Source organism: Leuciscus leuciscus (genome assembly GCF_965113295.1).
Source record: "Leuciscus leuciscus genome assembly, chromosome: 5".
NCBI classification, from domain to species: domain Eukaryota; kingdom Metazoa; phylum Chordata; class Actinopteri; order Cypriniformes; family Leuciscidae; genus Leuciscus; species Leuciscus leuciscus.
This window is the reverse complement of record NC_138729.1, coordinates 51,515,292-51,534,024: the sequence shown is the minus strand read 5'-3', so window position 1 is coordinate 51,534,024 and position 18,733 is coordinate 51,515,292. Positions and strand designations below refer to the sequence as shown.

Sequence of the window (18,733 nt, the reverse complement as noted above, 5' to 3'; positions counted from 1 at the left end):
GGATGTTCTCTTTTGTTCTGGGCGGCAAGTGCAGTAACTGTAACATCGAGCATATTTTGTAGTATATTTATACCGACTTCATCAGGCTCAGAAAATTCTTCACAAAGAACACAAAGAATGAGCCTTCTCAGCTGCCATAGTTGCAACTCTTGCGTCATCAGAACAGTGTGTTCAACGCATCACCGTTTCTGTTTAAAAAACGTTGTGCAACGTTTTGCCGGGGCTGAACGCAGCCCAGCTGTTTTTGAGACTGTCTTTGGTTCACTGCAGTTTTAAGGAGAAAATACTCAGCAATGGTGTCGACTTATGAATTTACACATGGTTTGTCTTAAAGCATATTAAATACACCATATAGACATATAAGCAACATTAAAAGCTGGATTTTCACCACTGGGGGACTTTAATATATTTATGCTTTAGTCACATTTAGCAGATAAGAGCTGGGCAATTATATAATTTACAATTTGCAATGATATAAGCAATCAATAAAGATGGACATCTTTATATCCAACTTTATATAAAGATCTGGGCGATAATATAGTTCCACTATACTTCATGAATTTGTCTTTTGAAGCATTTTATGAGGAATTTGAGGAGGCACTTCTAATATTTGACATCTTGCATTCGGTTTGTCTGAGCAGAAGACTGTTTGCAAGAGACGACGGATGCCATGATCAACCTTGGCATTGATGAGGGGAAACGGGCACAGATTTTCAGGGTAAGTTGTGACAAGGGTAAAAGGACATCAAAACCTCAAAGATGATTGGAGATTAATGGTGTGATTGTTGGATTTTTAGATACTGATTACACTTGGTGGTTTGGACTGATTAATTCAACTTTACGATGTTAATAAGACCTTATTTGTATGAATAGTGGGTGGAGACACTGAAATACACACAGTTCTTTTTTTGAAGTTCACACACCAAAATCACAACATAGGAGATGAGAGAGTTGGTGGCTGTTGATGGGTAAAATTATGGAACTAAATATGTTGTTAAAATGACTGGATTGTTGTCTTTTTGCAAAGATCCTTGCAGGTCTTCTGCAGCTGGGGAATGTGGACTTCAGTCCTGCATCAGAAGAGGCTCAACCATGTGATCTTGATGGGCACTCCAAAGGTGTGGTGTTTCTGCTGTTTTGTTTATCTAAAAAGCAAAGTTATGTCTATGAGGTGAGGTGCATATTCCTGACATGATGAGACGAAGTACTATTATGGGTGATGCATGTTCATGTCTGGGTTGTGACATGTCTCTATCACATTCCTCCTCTCTCCCAACTACTTCTCTCTTTGCTATATACACTCTCTTTTGACCAATAAAAGGTCATTGTACTATAAAAATATCCTGTAAGTTTCAGAACTCAAATCTTTCTCATTAGCCCAAAAATTGACTTGAAACCAAGCTCCCAAAACAACTCGTATGAGATTTTGTCTCAGTATGATGTAATAGCTTGACGAAAGACCGCCTCCGCAGAAGAAGGTTAACGCCCACTTCTACATCATTGCCTCTTTAGCTCCGCCCACTGATTCGTGCATGTCATGCAGTAGTAAATACAAGAGCCACGCAATCACAGGATTACAAGATGTGGAAAAACACAGCCTTTGCATTGCCTTCCTTGTGATCCTAACATTAGGAAAGCGTTGATTCACTTTTTAATGAAGTTTCAGAGCGATACTGTTTTTTATCTTATCTTACAGTAAGATACTGTTCGTATTTGCTTCATTTTACTGTGGATTAGAGAGATTGAAAATAAAAGATGGCAGTGACGTCTATATTGGATCCGACAGTAATGTCGAAACACAGTAACAGTGTTTTTACCATTTGCCACTATGCTTTGTCTGTTACAGAACGCTCGATATGTACTCGCTTTATCTCTTCACTTTACTGAAAATGATGACCGATAATTATAAGAACGACACAATGCATTCATTCATAATTAATTTACATGAAGCACCGTAAGTTATCCTGTCATCAATAACTGTGGTAACTCCAAGTACTTACCAAGTACTTTTTATTATTTTAATTTCTTCTATGTAAAGCACTTTGAATTGCCATTGTGTATGAAATGTGCTATATAAATAAACTTGCCTTGCCTTGTCTTGCCTTAAACTTTAGTTGCCACAGCCAAAACTTATAAAGCATATGTAATACGCATAAATGTTTTTCAGTTGGCAGAAGTTTCAACTATGTAATGAGATAAACCCCTTTCTGTAATGTCTTCATTTCAACACTGATATAATGTAATAAAATACTGGAATGAATATAAATAACGATGATTAATTACTACGCTGTCACAGTCTGGAGTATCCCTAGTGTTTGAGGTGGTAGGTTCGTCTTCTGATTCGGGATCAGACTCTGGCTAAAACATGGCGAACATCGGAGGTTTTCAAAACAATTTCACATGTGTAATGGCAGGGGACGTTAAAAAGTATTTTAATACGCAACACTGTTACCCAATCATAGCAGTGGGCGTTTACTTCCAAGTCTTGAATGCTTCTCAAAACATGAGTGTTGAGGATAATAAAAAAGCCTATTACTTCTAAATTATGTTTTTTGTTTATATTGGGACTCTTTCTATACTTTAGGACTCTTTTTTCCCATGTTGTGTGCAGGTTTCCTCCAGAAGACCGCGGCCCTGCTGCAGGTGCCGTTAGACGAGCTGCAATCGTGTCTGACCGTGAGAAATCTGCGCGCTGGCAAACAGAACATCCTCAAACCTTGCTCTCGGTCGGAGTGCACCGTCCGCAGAGACTGTCTCGCTAAAGCCATTTATGCGCAGTAAGTCACAGACGTATAAGCCTGTTTACAAATTTTATGAAGATGTTTGTAGATATATATTTTATTGATATGTAGTGTTGCATACTTATACTTGTCACGGTACCAAAATTTCAGTAGTCTGTACCACTACCTGTAAAATTTTGCCAATTTCGGCAGAATGCTGTTCTTTCTTTTTCAGACCAACACATTGTTGGTTATAATGAAAGGCACCTCTGATTGGCCATTGCGTCTGTGATTGGCTACAATAGGCCATTGCGTTCACGCGCTCAACAGATACGTCTGTGATTGGCTACAATGCTTGGCGCTTATAAAAACACGGAGTAAATAAAAACCTTTGACTCTCAAAAAGCCCTTAAACAAACACAAACGAGAATGCTTAAAATGCTGGTACTGTCAACTTTTTTTTTAAGGATCAACTGGTACCAGTTGACAACCCTGCTTATGGCGCTTTTCCACTACACAGTACCAGCTCGCCTCGACTCGACTCGCCTTTGTTTGGTTTTCCACTGTGTAAAAGTTGTACCTGTACAGAAGATTAAGTCACGGCAGTTTCCTGCGGCTTCGCTATGACGACCAGATACTATTGTGGAGGTACTATCTATCTGCAATGGAAAACAGAGCGAAAAACGAGCCGAGTCGAGTTGAGCTGGTACTGGTAATGGAAAAGCGCCATTATACTTGAAGTGAAACTGAAGGACAGAAGATATTTTTATAATACTGGTGCAAGTTTTTCAATGACCATGTTTCTTTTCCCATTTTCAGGCTGTTTGACTGGTTAGTCGCCTTCATCAACAACAGTATGTGTGCCGACAGTTCCATGTGGTGCAACTTTATTGGTACATATTCTATTTATTTATTTAATGTGAAAAAAATCGAAATATTATCAATATATTAATTTCAGTAATACATTTTTTCATTTTAATGTGTCAAATCATTTACTGTACATTTTGTTTTTCTAAATGGAATGAAAGTACTTCTAGAAGGCAATAAACCCTTGCCTGGTGTCTCCTACAGGCCTGCTGGATGTGTACGGCTTTGAATGTTTCGTCCTGAACAATCTGGAGCAGTTGTGTATTAATTACGCTAACGAGAAGCTCCAGCAGCACTTTGTGGCTCATTACCTGAAGGCCCAGCAGGAGGAGTATGTGACCGAGGGGCTGCAGTGGTCCTTCATACGTTATCAAGACAACCAGGGCTGCCTGGACCTGATTGAAGGCAGTCCCTCCAGCATTTTCTCCCTGCTCAATGAGGTCTGCTTCCACTTCTCATCTCGGAGAGAGAAATCGGAAAAAGATGAAAAAAGACAATGACTTTGTAAAAGTATCTTGCATTTCTTTTGCATTGCATTCAGGGTTTGAAATTAACACCCGCCAAATGCGTATAAAAATCAACTCTGGCGGGTAACGCTGTCAAATCACGAGCCAATTTGCCGTGTTACATATTATGTTTGCTCACTTTGCTGGAGAAGTTCGTGTAAGCGAAATCTGCACATATTTAGCGCAAACACTCGTGAGTCATCATGATATATTAAATACTAGCCTGGATGCCAGCCGAACTTAGCCCCGCCCACAACATTTGAGGTCGGGAAGTTCGGTCTGGACTTATTCCGTCGTGGAGCAACTGTGCTCGAACCAGACCTGTTCGGACCAATCAAATTGTCAGGGCGGGCTTTATACGATGATGGACAGATGATCAACAGTAACGTAATCATCCACGTCACCAAAGAGCACTTGGGTTGAATTCATTTACAACAAAGATGGCTGCCGCTGGAGAATTGATATGTTGTAGATTCCGCCATCGCGTCTGTTATAGAAGATATCGACAGCGCATTAATTTTAAAAGAGGAACAGAGAACCGCGATCAAGGCATTTGCCGATCGGAAAGATGAATGAAGAACATACGTCACTTACTCCGTTGCTCTGATTGGTTGTAGGTCTATCCAATTGAGTGCAGAGGCATTTTCTTTCCTGATTCGGTTGAAACACGCCCCATAATCACAGCCCAGTGGAGCAGATCAGACTCACATTCTGACTAGAATCTGAGTATGATGACATCAGGCTATTAAATACAGCCTATTGCACAGAATCTGCTCATATCTGGCTTACTTGAACGTTCGTCACTACGCAACAAATAACGGCACGCTCGTTCATTTGCATTTGCGAAGATTTAAAAAGCATTTGGTTAACAAAAAAAACATTATTTTTCAACATCCTAAATTTTTTTCATGTTTGTACTGTATTGATCGCTCAACCTAAAACACATTTTTGGTGATGAGGATGAAAGAGGAAGGTGAGGAGATGTTGGATGACATGATTTAGTTTGAATAAGAATGTATGAAATCCAAATTTTATAATAAATATATATATATATATATATATATATATATATATATATATATATATATATATGTCACACAAGTTACATAATACATAGTTAAATATATGAAGAGTTCATCTGAAGTGCCATCTGAAATTTTCTTCTAGAATGATAATTTTTATCAAGCTTGTATATTTAAGTTCAGTAATTTCACTTAAATGGCAATGAAAATTACCTATGAATTGTCATTTAAGTGAAATTACTGAACTTAAATATACAAGCTTGATAAAAATTATCATTCTAGAAGAAAATTTCAGATGGCACTTATAGGCTTTTGCATCTGAACTCTTCATATATTATAAAATTTGGATTTCATACATTCATTTCATATATAAGCTGTGACATAGTTAAAGGACAAGTTCGGTATTTTACACTTAAAGCCCTGTTTACAGATCGTATCTGATGAAATAGAACGGTTAAGGTAAAAATTTGGACACATGCTGCTGTCCCGAGAATTTTAGGTTTATTTCGCTCCCCAACTGGTGCATTATCGCCACCAACTGGGCTGGAGTGTCTATTATTCAAGCTCTCAACGGAAGAATCACGGGTGTGACGCGTTTGGCAAAGTCCACAAAAGTGAAATAAACCTAAAATTCTCGGGACAGGAGCATGTGTCCAAATTTTAATCTTAACCGTTCTATTTCATCAGATACGATCTGTAAACAGGGCTTTAAGTGTAAAATACCGAACTTGTCCTTTAATCTGGTTAATTTCTTTTCTTCTCTTTTTTTTTTTCGGGCTAGTAGAAGTTCTGAATGGCCGGTAACTAAAAAATTTTGTGGCCAAATTGGCCGATGAGTGAAAGTTAATTTCAAACCCTGATTGCATTATATTTGAATCGCAAATATAGTGAATGCCACTATTAATAGCTTATTGATACATGGTGAAAGAGCTTTTTTTAATAGCACTAATGAATTTACCTTCTTCCTTCCTTGCTTCCCTTTCTGTCGGTCTGTCCTCTAGGAGTGTCGTCTGAACAGAGCATCGGATGCGAAGCAGTTTCGTGTGCGTCTGGAGAAGGAGCTGTCAGATAATGCCAACATCAGCTGGGACAAATTCAGCAAAGAGCCCCATTTCACTGTGGCCCACTACGCTGGCAGAGTCAGCTACCAGATCCAGGGCATGATGGAGAAGAACAAGGTACAAACTACACTACCTGTCAGAAGTTTTGGATCGGGATGATTTTGAATGTTTTTAAAAGAAGTCTTTTCTGCTCACCAAGGCTGCATTTATTTGATTAAAAATATATATATATTTTTTTAAATATTGTTAAATATTATGACAATTTAAAATGACTGTTTTCTATTTTACTGTATTTTAAAATGTAATTTATTCCTGTGATCAGAGCTGAATTATGTATATATATATATAGAAAAGTGTTTAATGTAAATGTAATGTTTAAATGTATTTTAGAAAAGATAGTTATAGTTATATCCATAAATATGTAGCTGGTCTAAGCTAAACACAAGGGAAGCACTCATTTGTGTTTTAGTCTCATTTGCATGCGTGTGTCCATGTGTTGTGCAGGACCCGGTTCCTCCTGAGCTCACCGGTCTCCTGCAGAGATCCCAGGATTCATTGCTGCACAGTCTCTTCGCTGACGGTGACCTTGAGAGCGAGGGCTCTAGAGGACACAGTAAAGTGATCACGGTCGTCTCCAAATTTAAGGTACAGGTTTTAAAGAGGTGAAAGTTAAGCTTATGATTTGTTCATAGAAAGATTTCATTTTTACAAGTGACTTGTGTTGTAAATTATTGTGTGTTTTTTGGCCTTGAATCATTAGGTTTTACATTCACATTATAGGATGATTTCAGATTATTTCCTTGTCCCAGGCATTTCAACACGTATATCTTTCATATTCTTGACTGTATAAAATGGTCAACAATCACGTTTTAAAGTAGAGATGTACTGAAGATGCTCTGTGATGTCAAGTGAATTGTTTATGTTTGTGCTTTTCCAAATTTTTTTTAAAGTGCTAGTCATAAACGTCAATGTTTAAGACACTTGTTTTACCACAATGGTTGATTGACGTGTTGAATAGGCAGGCCTTCGCTGTTGTCATTTGTTTATATCTGTATTTAAAGGATTTGTTTTAAATATAAAATTTCAATTTCCTGATAATTTACTCTCCCCGACGTCACCCAAGATGTTCATGTCTTTCTTTCTTCAGTCGAAAAGAAATTATGGTTTTTGAGGAAAACATTACAGGATTTTTCTCCATATAGTGACTTCAATGGAGTCCAAATGTGAGTTTCAGTGCAGCTTCAAAGTCTCGACACGATCCCAGCCGAGGAATAAGAGTCTTATCTTTCTAAAAAAATAAACACTTATATACTTTTTAACCACAAATGCTCATCTTGCACTAGTTGTGATGCGTCACACATTACGTAATCGCGTTGAAAGGTCATGCGTGTTCTGGTTCACAAAGGTAGGGTAGGGCGAAAAACTCTCATTTTCTCCTCCAACTTCAAAATCACCTGACATCGTTGTTTTACCTTTTATTGATTTATTTATTTATTTATATTTGTAAATGGCGTTTGACTTAGTCTTTGCACGTTCTCTCTGTAAACACTCGGTCTGTACCTCCGCCTATGTCACATGTGACCTTTCACCGTGATTATGTAATGTGTGGCGCATCGCAGAGCTAGTGCAAGACGAGCATTTGTGGTTAAAAAGTATTAATATTATTTTATTTTTTTTAGAAAATGACAGATCGTTTCGCTAGATAAGATATAAATGGAGTGGATTATTTGGACCCCTTCAGACTTTCATATGCTATACAACTACAATCAGACACTAGGCGCATTTCCGTTACAGATTTGTGATTTTTTTTTTTTCTAAATGCCGACAAAAAACTATTGCGAAATGATGGCGTTTCCATTAAACGATGTTATGCGACTAAAACTTAATTTTTTCCTCTTGCGATCATGGCGACGGATGTTGGTAGGTTTACGTATATCCCAGCCACCGCACTGGCCGTTATTATTAATAACGAGACGTGTGTGTGTTATCCAAGCATTAATGGCAAGGAAAGACCCTTATACTGTGAGCGGCTCATATGAGGTGTTTCTGGGTATGTCTCCCTCAGATCTGCTTGAAGCTCTTGATTGTGGCATTTCTTTGAGGTTTAGAATCCAGTATTCCTGTAATTATTTTGCCTTATATGAATTTAATAAAGAATTCGGTCTCGTATTCTGTCCACACACACCGCGTCATCTACGTCAGCTGACCTGTGAATGCGCAAAAACTGTTTCCATTGTAGTTTTGCGAAATATTTATTTTTCGAATTGCCTGAAAAACCTCTTCATGAGAGCGGAAAAACTGTTTTGCGATAAATGGGAGTTTTTGCGAAATTGACGAAGTTTCCATTGGCCGTATTTTCAATTCTCAATTTCAATTTGCGCAATTTGAAGGGTAATGGAAACGCGGCTCGTGTTAGAGGATGTTCAGGAGTGATGCTGCCATGTCTTGGTTCAATTCAGATTATTTTTTTTACATTGACATTGTGCCTGTGCTTAATTTGTTTGTCTTTCTGTGAATATGCAGAACTCACTTGAAAGCCTGATGAGGATTTTGCACAGCACCACGCCGCACTACACACGCTGCATCAAGCCCAACCCTGACTGCAGACCGCTCACCTTCAAAAAGGAAGAGGTGCGAAAAACAAATGCATTTCTGTCTGTTCACATCGGATCCTCTTGAGTTTCAGGTTATGTAAGTTTATAGTTCATGGACTGATTAGTGAGTCTTGGTTTGGTTTGTGTTCAGGTCATCGCTCAGCTTGAGGCCTGTGGGATCGTGGAGACCATAAACATCAGTGCAGCAGGATTTCCCATCAGGTAAAGCTACATAAACACACACATCTCTTTCCATACAATCTCCACATCATACAGGTGTTTAACCCTTGTGCGTCAATTATAAAAAGTTACACATAGGTTCATAGAGGACAAACATGTCTGTGTCAAAAAACGGTCTTAAAAATGTGAAGCCTGGAAGCACAGACTTAAATTTGGTCTAATTTTAAGGAGGACATGGCAGATTATTGTTGAAGTAAAAAAAAAAAAGTGTATATAGCGGTTTAAGTTTATAAAAAATTATTTATGAAAATTTTTTATATAAAATATATATTTTTAACATGTTAAACTGCAAAAAAAAAAAAAATCAAAGCCTTAAATCTAAACAAGTTTAGCTAATTTGATATCTCAACAAATGAGCTTTCAGTCTAATTCTCCCCATTAGATCCCAGCAAAACTCCATTGGTACACAGTGGTTGGATTTGTGATTTGCAGTTGAGTTTCCTCTCAAATATTACACACACAATTTTTTATTATTATACACATACAAACCACACTCTGACATCCATACACAACACACCCACACAATTATAGCTGCATAATTTATCCAATTGGCTCTATAATATTGCAGAAGCAGAAACAGGAATAAAGTGAGCATTTGTTTTATAGGCCAAACCTGAGAAAATGGCACCATCATGTAAACCGTAGTCAAAAGCCTTCAACAGAATGAAAGCCTCTTAACAAAGATGGCATCATTTTATAGTTAAACGGTCCAGGGATTAAAAATTACAGTTTTAATGGGTTTCAATGGGGACATTTTTGTCCTTAAGGTCCTGAGTGGAACTATTTTGTGTTACTAGTGTAAAATAGATTTATTAAAGGAAATGGGGGTGAAATAGTAAAATTCCAATAAAAATACACACCTGTGCCAAAATATATGCAGTTGGCATTAAGGCGAGACACTACAGGTGAATAGGGTAAACATTTTTAACTAGCAGATATCACCATGAAACTTTCCCAGTTGATTACCTACATTAAGATGAGAAAAAAATGTATTACAAGTTTTCTGTAATATAATGTTTAAATATGCAAATTAGGCAATATCTAATTAAATATGCACTAATTTGCATATATTTTAAAAAACGAAATCTGAATATTGGATAAAGCCAGGTTAAAAATTATTTTTTCATTGTGTTCACATATTAGATGGGATTTATGGATATCTACTTTTGTTATCCTGTAAATCAGAATATACTGTCAATAGCCTTAAAAAATTTTATTTTCGCCATGTTTTTTGGAATAAAATGTTATATAAATCAGGCTAGGAATAATATATTTACAAATCCCTCTGTAAATGTCTTTATAATATAACTAGGTACAAGACTGGAAAGTTTGGTGTATAAAGGTGCTACTGAAGTGGAGATTTCGGACTTGGAGAATGAGAGAAAAGTCATTTTGAGAAAACAGGCTTTAAAGATTTATATCAGCCAATGAGATTGCGCATTCAGCCCTTTTACTTTCACGATTGGTTGCTGACAAAAAGGAAATTACCATATTTGGATCCGACAGCATTGTACAGGAGAGAGAGAGCTTTCTAACGGTGTGTGTGTGATGACAGGGACCAGCATGTTAATTAAGAATGCCAACTTTTGTTGAATTTATGAGAAATCTACAGACGCAAACAGAAAAAGTGTAGTAAAATAAAGACCTAGATGTGTATTTCTGACTTTTTTTCACCACAAGTCTGAAAGAAGACATGTTATTGAAGACAAATATCCCATAATCTCAAAATTGACCAGTAAAAAAACAACAATTTTTTGCCTGCCGTGTCTCGCCTTAACACAGGAAAAATTATCCCAAAAAAACAAAACTGAAAAAGACAAAAAGGTGCATAAGGTCGCACAGGGGTTAAAAGGGAAGACTACTTCCAAGATTTGGTACATCTCATATCAGCTCAAGTTTAGAGAATTCCCTCCAGAATGATCACATTTCTTTTGTATTATTTGTGCAGGATCCCGTATTGCAGTTTCCTCCAGAGATACGGGCTGATCACAAACAACACACGAGCAGCGCAGATGAATAGAGAGAACAGTACGTGCAACACTAAGTACCGTCTGCTTTCTTCTTCTCTTCGTTAATTCCTGATTCCTGTCTTTTTTCTTTCAGTATCCTCCTCTTATTTCTTCCTATAATGTGAATCTGAATTCTTCAGGTGAATTACTGCATGCTTATCTAGTGGATATTTTGCATGCAGTTGTGCACTTGCTTGCCTTTTCTTCTTAATCTTAACTATCTCCCTCTTCTGTATGTTGAGTTTAAATCTGGGTGTAATCTGACTAATGTCTTGTGTAGAAATAAGTCTTTGTGTCTGAATATACGTGGTTTCATATCACTGCTTGTGGGATGTGGTACAGACTTGCTCTAGCTCATCCTGCATGAATTAGCACATTAGCTGGTTAAAGAACAGTACAAAAATCAAGTGTGCTCAATCCTACTCCTAATCTAAACCAATTAAGCAAGGTATTTTGAAAATTACAGGTGTGTTGGAGCAGGATTGGAAGTAAAGTCTGCAGGAAGGTGGATTTATGAACGTTTGCTCTAATACCTCACGCCATCAAGAGTCAAAACAAGCTTTTAACTAATCATGATGAATTAATATGGTGACACTAAAGAGCTTGAATTTAGTTGCATGAAAGCAAGACACGACAAAATTTTATACAAAATGTTGAATAAACAAGGCGAATGAAATAAAACAATAACCTCTGTAAAGACCTTATGAATAAAGTTTTAAAGAGTTTTCTGACTCGTTTTTAGGAGGAAAAAAAACTCATTTTGAGTAAACAGCCTTTAAAGAGATGTATAGCAATTGAAATCTTCTGATACAAAGAGATAAAGTGTAATAACATAATCACTTAAATGTGTATTTTGAATGTTTTCTGAACCTTTAAGCCTGGAACACACCAAGCCGACGGTCGGCCGTCGGGCAGTTTCCGTGCGTCGGCCGACTAAATCTTCTCAGTGTGTTCCGCACCGTCGGCTGAAATTGGTCCTCGTCGGCTTTGTAACGGCCGATTCGACATGTTGAATCGGCGTCGGGCCGTCGGTGAAAGAGGGAACTCTGATTGGCTGTTCAGCTTAGTGACCGAGTCAGTGCACGAGAATAATAGCAAAATAGCGAGCAAAGTCAAAACGGTACAGATAGAAGGCTGTTCTAATGATATGTCATCTTATCTGAGTGTTCCTTGGCGAATATTTCAATATTAACACGAGAGGAGTGGAATAAAGACAGTGTTTAGCAGGATTGATATTCAAAACGGTAAGCACGCACTGCTTTGTTTACGGTTTGTGTAACTGCAGCCGGCAGCGCCGGTTTCCCTTTTTGAATGACGAATATTGACGAATATATCTGCAGAAATAGACAGCTGTCTCATTTACACGCAGGCGCAGAACGCGCATTCTAGCTGACAGTCGGCTGTAGTTCTCTCGGTGTGTTCAAGTGCAGCTTTTTACCCCGACGCGAGGCGACAACACAGTCGGCTTTCATCAGCGCTAGTTCGTCTGCGTCGGCTTGGTGTGTTCCAGGCTTTAGTCTGAAAGAAGACATGTTATGGAGGTAAAATAGGCCAAAATCATCTAGTGCCTTAAAAAAATCATGTTTAATGTTGTTTATATATGTTGTTAATATGCTTCACGACGAACCATGTGCAAATTCATCAGTCAGATTAATTTACATTCAATCATTCAAGCTATTTTAAGGCATGAAGAAATGATTTTCTCAGAAAAAAAGCATTTCAATATATAATTATGATTATAAAAGATGAGTTTGAGGAGTAAAATGATTGACTGCAGGGGGACTTTAAAACACAATAGAAGCATCATAAATGTGTGTTTCTGAAGCTCAGCTCTCGCCCACAGGCCCTGAGATAAACGGTCAGGCTGTTCTGGGATCTGCTGTAAAGGATGTGGTCAATGTGGTCCTCAAGAGACACGTCCCAAACTCCACACTCAGCCCTGATGACAACAACAACATGGTGCATTGTGGGAGGACCAAAGTCTTTCTCACACAGTCCCTGGTAAAGCATGCACTCTGATGACTTATGATTGTAACATGACTTTAGCTCTGTTTCTCCTCGTCCTGGCTGATGCAATCACAAGCAATCAGATGTCATTTTACAGGGTTCCCACGGGTCCTTGAAATCCTTGAAAGTTTGTGAATCAGAATTTTATTTCTGTTTCTAAAGGCCCTGGAAAGTTTTGGAAAATAAACATACAGGTCCTTGAAAGTGCTTGATTTTATTTTGTGCAAGAAGTTCCATATTATTCCCCTCAGGTCGGATGAAAGTGTTATTTCACCAACACTTCGTGGCCTATGCACACTAGCTTGCTTGATTTACGTTAGTTACGCGCATTTACGTGTTACGTTCAGTGTTTCCCGCGTGATGTACTTTGCGTTGTACGTTGCCATGACGTTCACGCGTGCGCAAAACTACTACGATGGAACCTCAACGTTTCACAAACACACCGTGAAACATTGCAAAAATAGCCTAAGCTCTTTTCAATAAAATCCATGCAAAAGTTAATATCAGATCATTTTAGAATACAAGTATAGGATGTACCGAATATTCTTCAGTTTTATGCAAAACAGAAATACGACAAATAGAATATCAGATCTCGGTCATATGGCAAAAAAAAAAAAAAAAAAAAAAACCTTGTGTTTGACACATGAAAACTGTAACAATGTATCTTACAAGGTAACACGATGTAACCTTGCTCTCGCTTGATATGTGTCCCCACATTAAGTCCTTGAGGGTATTGGACCTGGAAAGTCCTTGAAAGGTCCTTGAATGTGAAGTTAACAGAGGTGTGGGAACCCTTTATTTTGATGTCAGTAGTTAATTCATCATGTGTTGTGCAGTTGGAGATGCTGGAGGATCACAGGAACAGGGTGCGCTCGCAGAAAGCGTTCTGTATCCAGTGTTGCTGGCGCCGGTACCAACAACATAAGCGCAACCTCAGGACACGCGCTGCCACTCGCATACAAGCAGGTTAGCATTCACCACCTTTTTTTGTGATTACAGGTAAACTGGTTGTATAACAGATGGGGGTGGGAATCTTTTGGTTCCTCACGATTCGATTCAAATCGATTTGGATAGCGCTTTTCACAATACACATCGTTTCAAAGCAGCTTTACAGAAAATGCCACATTACAATTTACAGTGATCTGTTATCAGAGGGAACTATCTAAGTTATGTATTTCAGAAATGTACATATACAAGCGAAAAGCGAAGTTAGCGAAAAATTTAATAATTTAAACAATGTAATAATTAAAGGCAGAAACAATGAGCTCATTGAGGTAATGAATACTTGTACATTCTACATAGATATGTACATAGATTTGATTGTTTTGTGTTACTTTTCTTATTTGACTGCGGTAGACGGTTTAATGTGTCTAGACTCTAGAAGAAGAAAAATCCTACCAAATTTAAATGTGAACTTTGAAATCTATTTAGTTTTTCTTCCCATTTTAGTCAACCCAATATTATAAAACAAATGCCCTGTAAGCTGACTACAACCATTACACAGTCTTCTATCATAAAGCAAAAAAATATATTTTAATTTTATTTTTTATATTAAAAATAGGAACAAATAAGCAAATTACAAACAATAGGACAAATACAATAGAAAAAAATATACAAATTAAATAAACTTTAAGTTTGTCAGGGACAGTAGTTATAGGTTTATTTAACATGTAAGAAATACTACCGAAATTGAATAATCAAATGTGACCCTGGACCACAAAACCAGTCATATGGGTCAATTTTTTTAAATTGAGATTTATACGTCATCTGAAAGTTGAATAAATAAGCTTCCAATTGATGTATGGTTTGTTATGATAGGACAATATTTGTCCGAGATACAACTATTGTAAATCTGGAATCTGAGGGTGAAAAAAAATCGAAACATTGAGAAAATCTCCTTTAAAGTTGTTCATTTATGTTGGCGATTGTGCAGCATTCACTCACACAAATACATGTTTTATATATTTACGGTAGGAAATTTACAAAATATCTTCATGGAACATGATCTTTACTTAAAGGAGAAGTTCACTTTTAAAAAAACTTTTGCTGATAATTTACTCACCCCCATGTCATCCAAGATGTCCATGTCTTTCTTTCTTCAGTCGAAAAGAAATTAAGGTTTTTGATGAAAACATTCCAGGATTTTTTCACATATTATGGATTCCATTGGGACCCAAACGGTTCAAGGTCCAAATGACAGTTTCATTGCCGCTTCAAAGGGCTTTAAACGATACCAGACGATGAATAAGGGTCTTATCTAGCGAAACGATCGGTCATTTCAAAAATAAAATAAAAAGTTGACGTTTTATAAGCACAAATGTTCGGCTTGCTCTGTTCTGTGATGCGCGTTCGTGACGTCACGTAATACGCAATTACGTTGAAAAGGTCACGCTTGAAAAATTGAAGAAAATGTTCTTTTTGGCTTTTTAATATTAAAACACTCAGGATGCGCACACAAAATGGGCATTTTAAACGATAAACTGACACAAATACATTTGAAAATGTTTATATGGTCCTCCTTCCGCACATTTGTAAACACATCAAACTTGACCTTTTCAACGTAATTGCGTATTACGTGACGTCACGAACGCGCATCACAGAACAGAGCAAGGCGAACATTTGTGCTTATAAAACGTCAACTTTTTATTTTATTTTTGAAATGACCGATCGTTTCGCTAGATAAGACCCTTATTCATCGTCTGGTATCGTTTAAAGCCCTTTGAAGCGGCAATGAAACTGTCATTTGGACCTTGAACCGTTTGGGTCCCAATGGAATCCATAATATGTGGAAAAATCCTGGAATGTTTTCATCAAAAACCTTAATTTCTTTTCGACTGAAGAAAGAAAGACATGGACATCTTGGATGACATGGGGGTGAGTAAATTATCAGCAAAAGTTTTTTCAAAAGTGAACTTCTCCTTTAATATCCTAATGATTTTTGGCATAAAAGAAAAATCGATAATTTTGACCCATACAATGTATAGCCACAAATATACCCGTGCGACTCGTGACTGGTGACGTGATCCAGGGTCAGAAATGTAAAAATAAAACACTTGTATAGTCTTCACTGTATGAATTAAATATAACTTGATTCATATTAAAGATAAAAAAGTGAATCATTCAAAAGCAGTGAGTGTTTTGTTGTTGTTGTTGTTTTGTAAACATTAATGAAACGGATGGCCCTTTAAGAATGAATGTGTGGATATAGTTAACCGGTTCGGTTTACATTGAATACTCAAAAGTCCACACGATGTGCACTGTGACACAGTTGCATGTGTAGCTGTGAAAGAGAACAGCTGGCATGCATGTGAGAGGCGGCATCTGTGCATGTACTTCGGCTGTGTGTCCGTCAGAGTCCTCGATCGCGGCTTATTGGGATTAACGTCAATAACTTTAAGTAGTGCTTCAATAAGTGCAACACTTTAGAAAATCAATTTTTGAAATATGTGAATTGATGCAAATCGGTAGAAGATAGAATCGCGATTCATATAGGAATATATTTTTTCCCGCACCCCTAATAACAGATATAGGGCTCCATGATTTGGGAGGCAAATTTGTAATTGATAACAATTGCGAATGTGATTTAAAAATGCAAAAATCCAGGTTTTCTGTTCTTATTTGAGGGGTGCACAGTTAAAAAAAGAAATATTTCCTTGTTAGCACGCAGAGCAATACTAGTGAAGTTGAAGGAGGCTTCTTCTCCCACTCACATCCAGTGGATCAGAGATATAATGTCTTGTCTTTGCCTTGAAAAGATCAGGTACTTGTTAAGAGGATCAGAAAAACAATTCCTCAGGATCTGGAACCCCTTCCGTCTAAATTACGGCCTATTATTGACTTGCATTTCTCTCTATTTAAATATATATTTATGTGTGTATACAGTATATAGGTGAGTGCAGGTGTAAAGAAGGCTAAAGAAGTAGACATCTGCGGTGTGTCTAGACACTGACACCTGATCACCTTCCTCCTGATTATCCCTTAAACCCAGAACAGATTCAGCTCACCTGAGCCAAACACCTGCTTCACTGACATCAGTAAAGCCAAAAGATAACGGAGTCACAGGATAATCCCTGGAAATAAAAGTCTGTCCCATAATCAGAATTCACTAATGAATTAATAATACTTATAGCAGTTTAGAAATGTTTCAAAAACAACAATAGGGCCTTATAAAATTATGTAAATTGCCACAAATTCTGTATTATTTCCCCCCGAATTCTGTGTTGTCTTTTTTTAATTCGTCTGGATTCTATGTTTTATGATTTAATACTAATGTAATGAAACTTTAAAGGTACACTATATAACTTTTGACCCTTGAGAAAAATGAAATTGAAAATAACATTTCATTAACCCTTTAGAACCTGAAGCTAAAATAGGTGTTTTTCACATAATTAGATTCTTTGACTGTACAATTCTAAAACGATGTGCTATCTTCATGTGCAAGGTGTCATCTTTTTCAGAAAAAGATAAGCTTTCAACAAATTACAGTTATTGACCATTATTGTGTGTGGTGAGTTTGTAAATAGAATTTAAATAGACAAAAAAAAAAAAAAAAAACGAGAATAAATTTACAGATTTTTATTTAGAAAAAACGTCTATAAAGAAAAAATCATGAACGAAAAAAACTAACACTTTAAAGTTGAAAAATGAACTTTAATACATATATACAAGTCTTTTTTGTGACATTGGGTTGCACAGTTTTCATTTAGGACACTTTTTTTCATACACACACACATACAAATGCACGCACACATACACACGCACTCATACACACGCACTCACTACATGCTTAGATACGGGAAAGAGTAACGGCCATCCGCCTCCCAAATTTCATTAAAAATCATCCCAATCCCCTCTTCTGCTGTCTAACACTTCTTTCGCCATGTATTTGTTCGTTTCTTTTATTATTTTATGCAATCCAAAACACTCTAACCTTCCGCGCTTCGTATCTCTTTGTTCAAATCCTTCCATCCCGCTCTGCTGTCATTTGCAGATGGAAAGCATGACATTACCGTAATAAGCCGTATATTGGCGAAAAGCTTATGATGTCTGAATTATTTTGATAGTGCAAACGGTTGAAGATTTACCGTGACATGAATACAGCTTGGTTGACTGTGTCGTCAACGACACATCCGGTTTTAAAGGGTTAAAATAGCTCGAGGTTCAAGCTACTTTGTTCATGAATGCGACTAGTCGATGTCGACTCGACTTTGATCACATAAATGTGGACTTAATAAAATCAGTCGTTCAACCCCTAGGTCAAATGTCTCTATCCAGTATTCGTACAGTATTATACAGTGTTTTTAACTCCCTTTATGTGTCTCTTTATCATAGGTTTGAGATCCTGGCGGGTCAGAAGTGAAATTAAGAAATGGCACAAAGCTGCGACGGTCATCCAGACCACATGGAGGCGCTGGAGAGTAAGCATTGTGCTGGTTTTTAATTAGATTAAATATTTTTCACACACTCTACATTATTGCAGCTCCTCTATTCCCAGTCGGTCTGAAACGCTTTGATTTCTACAAAAGCCCCTCCTCCTGAAAAGCTCAGAGTGCTCTGATTGGCCAGCAGACGTAGTGCGTTGTGATTGGCCGAACACCTCGAGTGTGTGTCGGAAATGTAACGCTCCTCACCATCATCACGAGCTTCAGCTTCCAAGGCGTTAATCATTTGCAAACACACAGTTAATAACAATGTCGTCGGTTTTATC

General features: G+C 37.4%; 1 protein-coding gene across 1 annotated transcript in view; it reads left to right on the top strand.

Moving 5' to 3' along the window:
- The window catches only part of myo19 (myosin XIX), a 40,336-nt gene that overhangs the window by 15,262 nt on the left and 6,341 nt on the right, over window positions 1-18,733 (top strand). The window contains exons 9-21 of the mRNA XM_082171214.1: window positions 642-718; window positions 1,028-1,118; window positions 2,612-2,777; window positions 3,540-3,613; window positions 3,792-4,027; window positions 6,117-6,293; window positions 6,681-6,821; window positions 8,700-8,807; window positions 8,922-8,992; window positions 10,959-11,038; window positions 12,863-13,020; window positions 13,863-13,992; window positions 18,358-18,443. Coding sequence (XP_082027340.1) covers window positions 642-718; window positions 1,028-1,118; window positions 2,612-2,777; window positions 3,540-3,613; window positions 3,792-4,027; window positions 6,117-6,293; window positions 6,681-6,821; window positions 8,700-8,807; window positions 8,922-8,992; window positions 10,959-11,038; window positions 12,863-13,020; window positions 13,863-13,992; window positions 18,358-18,443 — 1,595 coding nt within the window. The remainder of the gene's footprint in view (window positions 1-641; window positions 719-1,027; window positions 1,119-2,611; window positions 2,778-3,539; window positions 3,614-3,791; window positions 4,028-6,116; window positions 6,294-6,680; window positions 6,822-8,699; window positions 8,808-8,921; window positions 8,993-10,958; window positions 11,039-12,862; window positions 13,021-13,862; window positions 13,993-18,357; window positions 18,444-18,733) is intronic.